Below are 12,723 nucleotides of genomic sequence, written 5' to 3' on the forward strand. Positions count from 1 at the left end.
ATAAAAAGAAGTTCCTTCAAGGAGCTGAGCTTAGCACCCCTTAGAAGCAGCTAAATTTTGTTGCCTGCTAACTTTGGGCCAGCAGTACTAAGTGTTTCACATGTGTTGAATGCCCTCCGAAGCCTTATGAGGCAGCTTTAAAATCTTTGTTTTACTGATGGGGATCCTGAGGCTTAGAGGTTGCGTTAGTCACACAGAAATATTCAAATCCAGACCTGACCAATTCCACTATGCAATACAGCATGTTTCTGATATGCAAGTAAATGTGAGTTTTAAGAGACAGTCTGACCCAGGACACTCTAAGAAAGAAGACAGGAAAATCCTGTGGACCCTCTACATGGGAGTGGTACCCCATCTCACAGGCTCTAGAGAAAGCTTGGTGCCCACAAGCTTCTCAGCTACCAGAAATGATTTGATTCTTTATGTTTTATTTCCCTCTTTCTTCCTGCCCCTGTGCATGTCCCCTTCCTGAAGCATCATTTCAGCCTATGGAGGACCAAAGAGGGGAAGAAGACTGGCCTCGCCTCTGCCTTCAGTGCCACCTTTTTAAACACAGTGATCGCCCACTGTGGATCAGGTGCCCCTGAGAAAAGACAACTGTCACCCACATTTGGGCGACATGGCGATCAATTTGTTAAGGGAACAGGTGGTACCTCTCAGGCCTGTTTCTCCCAGAAGGGTCTCTACTCTGCATGGTTCACAGCAGCAGAGGTGAAAGGAGCTTGCCAGCTGCTCTTCTCTCCACCCCAGTGTAGCCTGTTCCATTCCCTCCTCTACCCGCCTCCTCTCCCAGAATCCAGGCCACCAGATGGCCGGAGCAGGCTGTGTTTATCTGGGGCCATGGAAACCTGCAGCTTCTTTTTCCTATCATTCTGGGTCAGGCGCGGGGCTGGAGCCCAGCCTCAGAGCCATGATGCCACGGAATGGTGCCGACTTTATTATTCATAATCCCTGAGCCGTCGAGTCTCTGGCTTTGCTCCTGTGAGCAGCTTTTTCCAGTCACCATGGAGATGCCTCTGTCCCCTCTGAGGTCTTGGGACTAAGTCAGACAGGGTGGGACCCCGGAAACTCCCCTTTCAGCCTGGAGCCCAAAAGGCTTATGCCAATTGCCATTCCCTTCCTAATTTGGGTTTACAAAACCAGGGCTTGGGGAGTGTGTGTGTGTGTGTGTGAGTGTGTTTCCTTCGTAAAGAACTTGCCTGTATCAATGAGGCTAAAATGGTAAAGCCTTGATTTGACGACAATCTCCTGTCTCGAACAGCCAGCATTCCCAGGGGCATAGTTTTCTAGGTAATTATGCCTTTCCTAAAAATAGAACTCTCCATTAAGAAACAACCACTAGTATTACTCATAATCACTAACATTTACTGAGCTCTGTTTTCATCTACCACACTGCTTCTCAACAAAGTAACTTAGCCAACATTTAACTGTTTCCAAACACTGCTTGCTCTATTTTGAAACTTTCTTAGAGTTGGAACTTCTGTTTTGGAGTTCATTTCTTAACAGTCCTTTCTGTAAAAAGGGCTCTGTTTTGCCTGTCTATGGCTGTCTGAATCTCTACCTACTTCCCAATTCTCCCCTTAGCTCCTGGCTAGAAGAAACTACCATCAATCTCCACAACGCCCAGGGTGGGAGGGTCCATTTTTTAAATTATTTCTTTGTCGCCCTGCCTGTCTCTCCTCCCTTCTGGCATTTGCCCTGCAGAGCCTTCACACAGGTGCTTGAGGATTTGCTTATAAGCTGCCTTGTGAATGAGTCTGAAGTTACTAAAACTTAGCTCTAGCAGAACTCAACATTCGAAAACACGTACCCACAGAATTCCTCTGGAATTCTGGGTTCTGGGTACTGAGGAATCCAGCAGTGAGCCAGTGCCCTCCTGGGGCTTACTACATTCTGGCTGGGAGACGCAATAGGCAGAAAAGTAAGATTGAACGATGTGAAAGGGGAAGGGGAAAAAAATGATTAAGTGGAGTAGAATAAAGGGGGTGGACATAAACTAGGCCAGGCAGGGCAGGCCTCGCCGATGCTGTGAGATCTGGGGGAAGAGCGGTCCAGGAGGGCGCAGACTAAAAGGGAGAAAAGTTGTGTTCCTGGTGGATACGGAACCCAGGGGCTCTTTTCACCAGGACGCTCCACTGAGAGCGCGCTGTCTGGGCAACGTCTTCCCCATCGCTGCAGCTGCCCTCAGAGCGCCAACCAAGCCTCCTGGAGGCGGCACACCGGACGCCTCTAACAGTGGCCGCGGGAGAGCAACACCGGGAGCTTAGCTCGCCTCCTCCCGCCGGCAGGCGATAAAAACGGCGCGGAACCCAAATCCGGGGGAAGGCGCGAGCCCGCGGACCGCGGAAGGAGCGCCAACCGGAAGCGACTGCCAGACCTAAACATGGCGGCCACCCAGTACCTGCGCTGGGGCCTGAACCGAGCCGGAGCCTGGTTGCTCCCGCCGCTCGCCCGCTGCCCCCACCGAACTCTGCACAAACAGGCAGAGGGCACCGAATTCCGGAGCATCTACAGCCTGGACAAGCTGTACCCCGAATCGCGGGGCTCGGACACCGCGTGGAGGGTCCCGGTAAGCCGGGAGGACAGGACGGAAGCGGCGTTTTCTGAACTCTGCTAGGTGACATCAGGAAGCCCGGGCCCCATTGGCCCGGCGCGCAACTAATCTGAGAGGCCGACGACCGTAACTGTGGCCGTGCCGCGGGAGGAGGCTGGTTACCCGAGCAACCAGGGAGCGGGGAGGCCGGGCGAGTGGTGGCGCGCGCTGTGGCTTGAGCTGTGCCGGCCCCGGGAGAGCACGCTGGATATGCTTCTTACAAGACCACCAGTTTTTGCACGTGTATTCCCCGTCCCACAGGCCCAGATTCTTGTCCCAAAGGAAAACTGCCTGCCGGAGTGGAAAGGCAAGAAGCTGTCAAGTTGCTCTCTTTTGGAACCTTTTGGCAGTTACACTGTCCCTAGCCCCTGGTAACCCCAGCAGCCTGAGGAAACAGGGCTTCTGGGCTTCTGGTTCGTTTCTTCAGGATGCCTTTATTGACAGCCCGCTATGTGCAGGCGCTGTATCAGCTCCCGGAGTGGAGAGAGGGGACCCACCCAATTCTGTTGAGTTTCTTTCTACCTACAGGACAGGAAGAGAGAGTTCATTCATTCATTCACTCATTAAACAGACTTCTGTTGAAAGCATGGTACAGAGTAATGAACAAAACACAAACATTCTAATGCTTGTGGAGCTTATCTGCTTAATGGAGGGAGACAGACAATAAATAAAATCAGTAATATAGAGTATGTGAGATGGTGGGTGATAAGTACTTTGGAGGAAGAAGGGGTGCTGAGGTAGAGGTTGAAGTTGCAGTTTTAAGTGGGATGGTGTGAGAATGATTCTGAGAAGGTGACATTTGAGAAAGGACCTGGAAGAAGCAAGGCAGCAAGCCATGACACAAGTGGGGAGAGGAGCATCCCTGCGAAGGGAGCAGCAGGTGCCACCACCTCAAGGCAGTGGCATGTTTGACTTGTTCAGGGAGCAGCAAGCAGGCCAGTATGGCTGAGCAGGGCAGTCGGAGGAGATGAAGCTAAAGAGGAGAGGGCTGGGGGAGAGGCCTGTTTATACGGCTTACAGGTCTTTAGCTTTTCTCTGAAGGTGATGGGGACCTATTGGAGGGTTTGAGACAGAGAAGTGGAGTGATCCAACTTAGTTTTACAAAAGATCACTCTTAGCGAGACTAGACTGCAGAATGACAAGAACAGGAAGACCAGCGAGGAGATGGCAATAAGACAGGCAAGAGGTGATAAGCAGGGTGGAAGCAGTAGGAGCCACGAGAGCTGGACAGGTTCTAGATAAATTCTAAAGGGAAAGCCTACAGGATTTGTTAGTGGACTTTCTATGAGAAGTGAGAAGAAGAGAGGGATTGAGGTCCAAGTCCTTGAGAAATGGAAGGATCGAGTTGCCTCATCTCAGCGTTAACTGAGATGAGAAAGTGGCCATACCAATCATTTATCTGTTCATTCATTCAACAGCAAGTTTCTTGAGCACCTATGTGTCAGACCCTGTTTCAAGCATTGCAGATGCAGCCGTGAGAAAACAGAGTTCCTGCTTCATGGAACTTATGTTCTAGCAGAAGGAACAGACAGTAAACAAATGGGAAAAGTGTATCAGATAGTGAACAATAATGCAGACCCGGGTGCTGTGATGCAATAGCCAGGGAGCTACATGGGATTGTTAGGAACGGAAGTCCTCTGTGAAGAGTTTTGAGGCTTAAGGTGTCCGTCTGGCAGGTGAGAGGAGACATTGAATAGCAGTTGGCTCTCCGGTTGTGCAGTTGAAGAAAGAGATTTGAGTTTGAGCCAGAAAATTGAGAGTCATCAATACAGATGATATTTTCAACAGAGATGGATGAAATGTTCTAGGGAAAGAGTAAGGTAGAGAAGAGAAAGGATTTCAGGGACATTTCAGTGTTTAAAGGTTGCAAAGAGCAAGCAAAGGAGAGTGAGAAAGTCATGGGGAGGTCAGAGGAAACTGGAGAGGGTAGCCAAGAAAGAAGAGGAGAACGCTTCAAGGAGGGTGCGGTCCATGGTCTTCAGGGCAGTGGAGAGATAGAGTGGAATGAGTATTTCACCCCCAGATAACTCTAAGATGGAAAGGGATGAAGGCAGCCAGAGTGGGGACAGAGGAAGATACTCTGAGCCTGGGGAGCAGAAGGGCTTCAGTGCCGGTAGTGTTTGCAATGGGCCTGTGGACCAGAGGATTTAAGGCTGAAGGGCACAGCTACTTGTGCCTCCTGTGGTCCCAGGAGGAACAGGGGCGCCCATGGTTTGCTGCTTCAGGTTGGCCGAGGGTGTTCTTTTTGGAGTCCCCCTGAGTCACAAGTCCTGTGGCATCCTCCCTCCCTCCCGGGCTACTGATGGTGCCTGACTAGCTAAGGGGGGTCGCGGAAGGACAGGGAAGGCTGGAGAAGTCAGTTCCATTTTCCGGGAAGATTGTTTCTGAGGTGGTACCTCTGGCATCTGGGGAAGCTTTATCTGTCATCCTGCTATGATTTTACTGGGGACCTGAAAATAGCTGTAGTACATCTGTGTTGTGGCTTTACATCATTTCTTTTGTTGCCCTGTGTCAGTGAGGAGTCACCGAGCAGGTAATATTTATTTGACGCCGTGTATGTTACATTTCAGGATGATGCAAAACAAGTCCACAATGACATCCCTGTAGGTAAGTCGTTTGGTTTTATTAAAAAATCAGTCCTTTCCTCCACCCCACCCATATTCCTTCCAGATCTCTCCAGCCTATGAAAGTAAAGAAACTGTCTTTGGGTGTGCAAAAGTGGAGTCCTTTCAGCATTGTTTAGGATAGGGAAAAAAAAAAAGTGATGAGGCAGCCATTCCGGAGTGCTGTGCAGTGCCCAACACGAACAGAGGGCCTGATGTTCTTGTGACATGGGACAGTCTACACAATAGAGGGACTGATTGTTACTGGAAAAGAGCCAGTACAGAAGCATCTGTACAGTAAGCGACCATTTGTGTTTTACATATATGTATCTAAATACACATATATATCTAAATGCACATATACACACATATATATCTAAATACATCTATTTACAAAAATATACACATTTTTGTACATACACATAGATCTGAAAGGATGTACATGACCCTGGCTGCAGGCACTGCCATGGGGAGTGGAGAGGAAAGGAAACTTGGTGGCCAGGGAACAGGAGTGGGGACTTCTCCCTGTAAACCATTTGCATAACTTTATAATTTTGTGCCCATCAAGCCTCAGGCATGGCCTGAAAAGAAACAAGCCCGTTTTAGGTTACAAGAGTTTCTGACACCCACAGACAGTGAAAGAAGAGTGACCAAAGGTGCTGCCTCCCAGTGGCCCTTGCTCAGGGTGACGCTGCAACAAAGAGGCCGGGGGGCCACAGTACAAAGGAGAGGACACTGTGGCTGCGAAGGCCGCGTCCTGCTGCAGCTCTGCAGTTTGAAGCCAGCAGCTGTGCCCTGAGGCGGGAGAAGGCAGAAAGCCTATCTGGTCAGAACCAGAGACAAGAGTGACAGTCTCCAGGGGAGGCAGGGAGGCAAGTGGGAATGGCCGAGTCCCCGCTCCTCACCTGCCTCTGCTCTCGTCTTTCCTGGGCCTGGCGGGCCTGTGCGGGTACAGATAAGGCCACCAGTGCCGTGGGGGGACCGCTCCCTACAGACCCACATGCATCCATCACCTGTTAAGAAAAATAAGTTCGTTTGAATTTTCAAGGGAGGAAAGCCGTCCCGGGATGGTCACCACCACCCGCTGAGGCCCACTCTCCACCACCCCGGTGCCCAGTTCTTTGCCACCCAAACCTCCTGCAGCTCATGGTCTAGTCTTCTGGAATCTTCCCGCTGCCATGCCTTCCCCCTCAAACACCATGAGGCTGCTTTTCATGAATTATAAGAGTAGAAGGAAGGAACTTTATTTTACACATTCAGGACAGACGGACAACACCACGACCCAGAGAAGCAGTGGGACTTTCAAGATCATAGTCAGTGCTGAGCCAGTGTTAGAAGATGGGGCCTCCCAGCTCCAAATCGAGCCCTCATTCATCCAGCAGGTGTTTTCATCCACTGACCGCGAGCTAGGCACTGGGGTCCACGCTGACACGATGAATGAGGCACTTACCTGCCCTCTTGCGATTCCACACTCACCACATTGTGAAATACAGCACTAAACTAAGTTTGTCCCTTCGTTTGAGCCTTTGAAAGAGTCCTTGCTTTAAAGCAAACAAACCACAGAAAGCCAGGGGTGTCTGATTTAGTGGAATGTACCAGACCAGAATCAGACAACCCGGGTCAAAATTTTACATCCTATGCTGCCTGTGTGACCTTGGGAAAGTCTCTTATCTTGATTTTAGTTTTGACATCTGTAAATGACCCCTGACTTTACAGACCTGAATGTTACGTTTATACATATATGTCACTGAAAGAGAAATAGAGACACTTAGGTTGATGGTAAATGAGCAGTCTGCACATTTTCCATGGGATAATCATTTTGTTGGCTGTGTGTTCTGTTTTACAGATCGCCTGACAATATCTTATTGTCGGAGTAGTGGTCCTGGGGGCCAGAACGTTAACAAAGGTACATGGTGCCTTGTTTTCTTTCACTTGAAAACTTAGCTGAGAGATGGACTTGAGGAATTCTGTGTTTACAGTCATGTGGAATAAAAGGATTTTTTTTCAGCAGAAGCTTACATACCACCAGTTTATATAATAATCCTCTTTATTCTTTTGAATGTGGTCTGATTCTCAGACTCTCAGCTGTGGGTTGCTAGGACTATGATCGGCTTGTGAGTCTAAACAAAGGGAAATCACAGTGTGAGTTAGCAGCCAGCTCCCAGAACAGGTTTCCTTCATTCTTACGGAACTCACCCCCTCCCGCATTCTTTGCAGAGCCCAGTAAATTGTAAGAGAAGCCCTGGGCATTTGATTCCTGGAAGTTTGTTTTTGTCCAGACACGCCTCACTACCTTTGCAGGCTCATTCCGTGGCCAGCTGTGTATCCCCAAATTGCCACAGAATAGAAACACACCTGTCCAGGGACTCTCAGTCTTTAATGCATTACCTTGCTGTCACTCCCTTTGCGTGGCAAAGCAGTAAAGTTGTCCTAATTCTCAAAAACAAACAAAGAAAACCTGGGTGGGTGTCCCACTTCCCTGTGGTTCAGAATGGTTACCAGCTACCTAGGTGCTGAACTTGCCTGAGGGTCTCAGCGACCCACGTGCTCTCCATTTATTGACAGTGAATTCCAAGGCTGAAGTCAGGTTCCATCTGGCAAGTGCCGACTGGATCGCGGAGCCTGTGCGGCAGAAGATGGCCGTCATGGTAATCAGTGGCCCCCTCCTTTCCCTGTAACCCCTCAGTCACCTTGACACCTTGACTCTGTAGAACCCTGGTTTTGCCTTTGTTCTCCACAGCACAAAAATAAGATCAACAGGTCGGGAGAGTTGATACTCACCTCTGAGTGCAGCCGCTATCAGTTCCGAAATCTGGCAGATTGCCTACAGAAAATTCGAGACATGATTGCGGAGGCCAGCCAGCCAGCCAAGGAGCCATCCAAAGAAGACGCCATACTTAAGAGAATCAGGTACCAGAAAATGCCCCAAACGTGTAAACTGACACGTGTGGTTGAGGGGCTCCACAGGGAAGAAAGGAGGCAGGGCCAAGCCCGCGACTTCCCAGCGGACGGGAGGACAAGCCCCGGGGATGGGAGAGTCTGCCCCCAGCGGAGGCTCACCGGCCGGCACCCGCTGCCTCCCGCTGAGCTGCCAGCTACTCGCACCGCTTGGAAAAGCACCGATTGGGCATCTGGGCGTAATTGTGTTCTTTGTTTTCAGGATAGAAAACATGAATCGGGAAAGGCTGAGAAAAAAGAGAATAAATTCCGCCATAAAGACAAGCAGGAGGGTAGATGTGGACTGAAATCACCCCCTCCAGCCAGCAGAGACCCCCTTCAGAGCATCCAGGCAGCTGCCACCGAGAGGGCTTTGACGCCACCAGGAGACGCTGCAGCCATCGCAGGAGTGTTCACTCGGAGCGAGGGTTGTAGGCGCTGGTTGCAGAGGTCTTTATAGGCCATCACCATGTTGTCAAACATCAGTTATCCATTTGATGTACTAGTTGCAATAAAATTCTAAATTCAGTGGCCTTCCCCTCTCACTCAGAATGCTTCTGAACAGAATTCCTACCTTTTCTTTCAGCTGAAATCTGCCCAGTTGTTATTGACTGGCACTGACTGTACAGCCCAGAGGGAAACAGGAATGAGCCATGGGGTCTGCCCTCGAGGAACACAGGGAGACAGGTGCATGGGCATTGGAACTGGGCCTTGAGAAGAAAAGTATAGAATATTACTCAGTAGAGAACAGGGGAGGAAACCAAAGAAAAGCCTGGGGTAGAGGAGTGATTGGGAGTCCATCTGAACGGGGGATTTGTGCAGGGCACTGTGGGAGGTAAGTCTGGAGCAGGAGATAGAAGTTCAATGTGTAGTCTTGACTTGAAGTTCAGGAGTTTATAGTTTAAGAGACATAGGAACTAGGGGGCCACTGAGGGTCTTGAGTGGGAAGGAGTATCCTGTGTTAGGTGCTGTCACAGGCTGCGGGGTTTTGGAGACAGGAAAAGAATGAGTTGGAACTGGAGAGAGGTTTTTGCGATCCTATTGGATGGGGAAGCACCCAGGCCAGCATAACAGGAGTGGATTACTCTGGCATGTATGAACTCAGTGTTCTCCCTTATTTTGATCTAGTTTACTCATTTTGACAAATACTGCATTGTGATGCTCTAAATGCAAGATCATGAACTGTAGTAGCAGGTACCCTTTATGGGAACCGGGACCTCATCATTCATGTGATTGTAAACCAAGGGGGAAAAAGTCATTGATAAATGACTTAAAAAATCAGAAGGATGTGGAAGACGTGGTCCCTGTCCTCAAGGGAGTCAGAGCCTAGTAGAGAGCTGAGGCCCAGTGTAAGGAAGTGCAACGTTCTTTGGTTCATTAATTCAACAAAAACAAATTGAATACCACTGGGTGAGGTCCTGGGGAGTCAGCAGTGAACAAAACAAAGCCCTTTCTTCCAGAGAACTTCCATTCAATCAGAATGATAAAAGCTGGATTCCTGTTTTGGTGACATAACTTAAAATGTGGTAAATAACAAGAAAGTTCTCAATAGATTTGGGGTAGCAGAGAAGCAACTAATGCCAGCTGAAGGGTCAAAAAAATGTACTTGAGGTCCTTGAGATGGGCCCAAAGTGGGGGGGGGGGGTGCCATGTGAACAAGGTAAGATCTTGTCACCCAGAGGCTGTGGTGGTGGCCAAGGGCCCCGCCTGTGGCCAAGACAATGAACTATAGTATTGAGAGGATGAGCTCTCAAGCCAGCTGCCCCAGGTCACCTCCTGACCAGCACCCCCTGCTGTGGGCCCTTGGGCAACCACTCGACCTCTCTGAACCTTAGCATCTATGAAATAGGGATGATATTACTAGTACCTACCTCATAGGGTTGTTTTGGTTGACAATAAGTAGTTAATGAGCCTGGACTCGGGGGATGTTAGCTATGATTAATAGCCCAGTTTGGCTGGAACCCAGGGGGCAAGGAGCTGTGGAAGACACATCTGCCACGTTGAGTAGGAGCCAGGTCTAGAAAGGCCTTAAATGTGACAGCTAAGACATTTAGACTCAGCTCCTGTAGAGGCTGTCAGGGGAAGATTAATCTGACGGTGACCGGACGAGAAAAGACTGCAGGGAAGTGGGCACAGGTTGGTAAATGGACCCATGTGGAGCTGTGAGGGACCCATCCTGGAACTAGGGCAGGGACAACAGGAACGGAGAGGAAATAGCAGATGCAAAAGGATTATGGGAACAGAAAATTGGCTTGGGTGAATTGAGAGCTGATGTGTGACAAGGGGTGGTGCTGAGTATTAAGACAGGAAAGTCACAAAGGGAGCAGGCTTGGGAGGATGGCTGTTTGGATGACGAGTATGGTTTTCCCTGGGAGAAGTTGACTCTCTGGACCCTGAGGAGGAATGTACAGGTGGTGCTGCCCAGGAGAGGGAATGGAGCTCTGGGGCTGGGACGTGAGGTTGAAGCCAGAGGTGCAGGGCAGGGAGGGACAAGTAAAGTCTTGGGAATGGGTAGGAGCAGTTGAAGATGAGGGAAGGCAGAACCCAGGAAGACGCTTGGTAAGATTATGGTGGCGGGAAACCAGAGAAGGTGTCCCTGTGGATTGAACCTGGAGCATAGTGCTGGACCTGTGAGGCCCTCGGAAGACACTGGTGGCATGTGAAGGGACCAGGAAAAACATTCGAGATACAGAGAAGGGCAAGGAGAGGTAAAGAGAACCAAAATAGTCTAGGGGACAGAGAGTAGAGCACAGGGGTGGGACCCATCATTTAAAAAACAAACAAAAAAACAACACCCAAGGGCAAAAGAATGAACGTAGGTGAATCTTTAGACACAATGATGAGTGACACAGGCCAGAGTATAAAAGACTATGATTCTATTTATATGAAGTTCAAAACAAGGCAAAACTGCTTTATGGTGATGAAAGTCAGGAAAGTATTTACTTGGGGGCAGTGAAGACAACTGGGAGGAGGCATAAGGAAGCCTTCAGGGGCGCTGGAATTGTTCTGTATCTCATGCAGCCATGACCTTAAGATCTGTACACCTTACTGGGTGGGTGTTACATCTCAACAAACAGACCAATTAATTAAGTTAAAGGAGAACATTCTCAAGGCTAGAGACTGGAGCCAGGTGTTACATTTTCTTTCTTCCTCTCCTTGGTATTAAGGGAAGGAAGGAGATGAATTTGTGCAGATTCTACAGGTGGGAGAGAGAAAAAAGGGAATATCTCCAAGTTCCTGGGATGTGCCCTGGGATGCTGGGCTTGGAGAAGCAAGGTCTCAACTCAGGCATGGCGGGAAGTAAACGCTGCCCTTGGCTGAAGCTTCTCCTGTTAACATCTTTCAGATACGCATGAATTTCAGTAATGGATTTTAAACGTGCATAATATTTTAAGATGTGTTTTTCTTTATTATTAGTACCTTTTTGTGTAACAGTTTTAAAGGAACAGAGTATTAGAGTGAAGTGTCTACTTGGTGATCCATTCATTTTCTGTATATTATATATTTGTGTACGGATGTATTTCTGCTATTACAGCTGTAAAGATTTGTCCCTCCAGGTTGTACATTGTTTCACGATGGGAGAGATTTTCAGTGTTTATGTTTCAGTATTCAAGATCGATACTAGTTTGTTCTCGTTCACTTCCTACACTACTTTTTCCTGAAATTCTTGGGTATTCTGTCAGTTCTGTAGAGGGGGACAAAATAGCCATAATGGCAAAAAACCAAATGCCTGCAAACCTCAGCCTTCACCAGCCACAGTCCAGGTGTCCAGGCAGCCTCGGCGCCGGCCTCCCAGGCCCCACTGTGCTTCTCGGTGCGGGCGGAACGAGGCTGGACACTTCGTTTCCCACGGTGGTGTCTTCCTCCAGGTTGACTGTGAGCACAGGAGGACCTACCTACGCGCAGCCCCGGCACCGCATCCCTTGGTAAACATACGACTCACTAATGCAAGGCCCGGGATGGGACCACCTACTAGTGGGAGAAATGCCACTATAATAAGCCGCAGGCCCCAGTGGCCTAATGGATAAGGCACTGGCCTCCTAAGCCAGGGATTGTGGGTTCGAGTCCCACCTGGGGTAATAAGGCAATTTTAACATTTTTGCCCGATGAAGAACTCTAGAGTCCATCCCACTGGGGTCGACAGCATTAAAGATATACTTGGGCTCAAGTTCGTGCGCTGGAGACTGAAGGGTTTCCCAAAGTCAGAGCCTCTGGAGGTCCACAAGTATTTGGACAAGTCACAAGCCGAGGAGAGAGCAGGACTAAGGGTGCAGAGTGTCAACAGACACGAAGCGGGTGGGGAAACACTAAGCCCGGAGCCGAGGGGCAGGACGGGCAGACTACTAGGTTGCGAACGCGAGGCCAAAGTAAGCTGTCTAGCCGGAGAAGGAAGGCAGGGTCCGCGGACGGCGCAGGCCAGGCCCTTGGATCCCTCCGTAGGTCCTGCTGTTGGAACCCGGGAGGCCCGCGCGTTGCTGGCGCAAAAATTCCCGTAGTGTCTAACGGATCTCAGTTCACCCCAGGTGGGACTCGAACCCGCAATCCCTGGCTTAGGAAGCCAGTGCCTTATCCATTAGGCCACTGGGGCGC

At 49.6% G+C, this 12,723-nt stretch overlaps 1 protein-coding gene, 1 long non-coding RNA gene and 2 other non-coding genes across 5 annotated transcripts; 2 read left to right on the plus strand and 2 right to left on the minus strand.

The window, feature by feature from the left end:
• Nucleotides 1-2,243: 2,243 nt before the first annotated feature.
• On the plus strand, nucleotides 2,244-8,666 carry MRPL58 (mitochondrial ribosomal protein L58). 2 transcript variants are annotated; one of them, XM_010950792.3, is made up of 6 exons: nucleotides 2,244-2,569; nucleotides 5,164-5,200; nucleotides 7,043-7,102; nucleotides 7,762-7,844; nucleotides 7,937-8,106; nucleotides 8,362-8,666. In XM_010950792.3, the coding sequence occupies exons 1-6, from the start codon at nucleotides 2,384-2,386 to the stop codon at nucleotides 8,591-8,593; spliced, it is 768 nt and encodes a 255-aa protein (XP_010949094.1). In that variant the 5' UTR covers nucleotides 2,244-2,383; the 3' UTR covers nucleotides 8,594-8,666. The 2 variants fall into 2 exon arrangements, with proteins under 2 accessions (XP_010949094.1, XP_010949093.1); XM_010950791.3 differs by having other exon boundaries at nucleotides 2,341-2,569; nucleotides 8,357-8,666.
• LOC141573660 (uncharacterized) lies at nucleotides 5,828-7,986 on the minus strand. The gene is made up of 3 exons (XR_012499640.1): nucleotides 7,720-7,986; nucleotides 6,102-6,209; nucleotides 5,828-5,991 (listed from the first exon to the last, which is right to left on the minus strand). It is a non-coding gene; the product is annotated as an uncharacterized LOC141573660 (long non-coding RNA).
• A 3,473-nt stretch (nucleotides 8,667-12,139) lies between the features above and the next one.
• Nucleotides 12,140-12,212, plus strand: TRNAR-CCU (transfer RNA arginine (anticodon CCU)). Its single transcript has one exon. It is a non-coding gene; the product is annotated as a tRNA-Arg (tRNA).
• A 436-nt stretch (nucleotides 12,213-12,648) lies between these two features.
• Nucleotides 12,649-12,721, minus strand: TRNAR-CCU (transfer RNA arginine (anticodon CCU)). Its single transcript has one exon. It is a non-coding gene; the product is annotated as a tRNA-Arg (tRNA).
• Between the last annotated feature and the right edge of the window lie 2 nt (nucleotides 12,722-12,723).

Source organism: Camelus bactrianus, chromosome 16, assembly GCF_048773025.1.
Source record: "Camelus bactrianus isolate YW-2024 breed Bactrian camel chromosome 16, ASM4877302v1, whole genome shotgun sequence".
Taxonomy (NCBI): Eukaryota; Metazoa; Chordata; class Mammalia; order Artiodactyla; family Camelidae; genus Camelus; species Camelus bactrianus.

Coding starts and splice junctions, on each gene's coding strand:
- MRPL58 (XM_010950792.3), top strand. CDS start 2,384: ATGGCGGCCACCCAGTACCTGCGCTGGGGCCTGAACCGAGCCGGAGCC. Junction 7,845..7,936: donor GGCAGAAGATGGCCGTCATG/GTAATCAGTGGC, acceptor TGTTCTCCACAG/CACAAAAATAAGATCAACAG. Junction 8,107..8,361: donor GCCATACTTAAGAGAATCAG/GTACCAGAAAAT, acceptor TTTTCAGGATAG/AAAACATGAATCGGGAAAGG.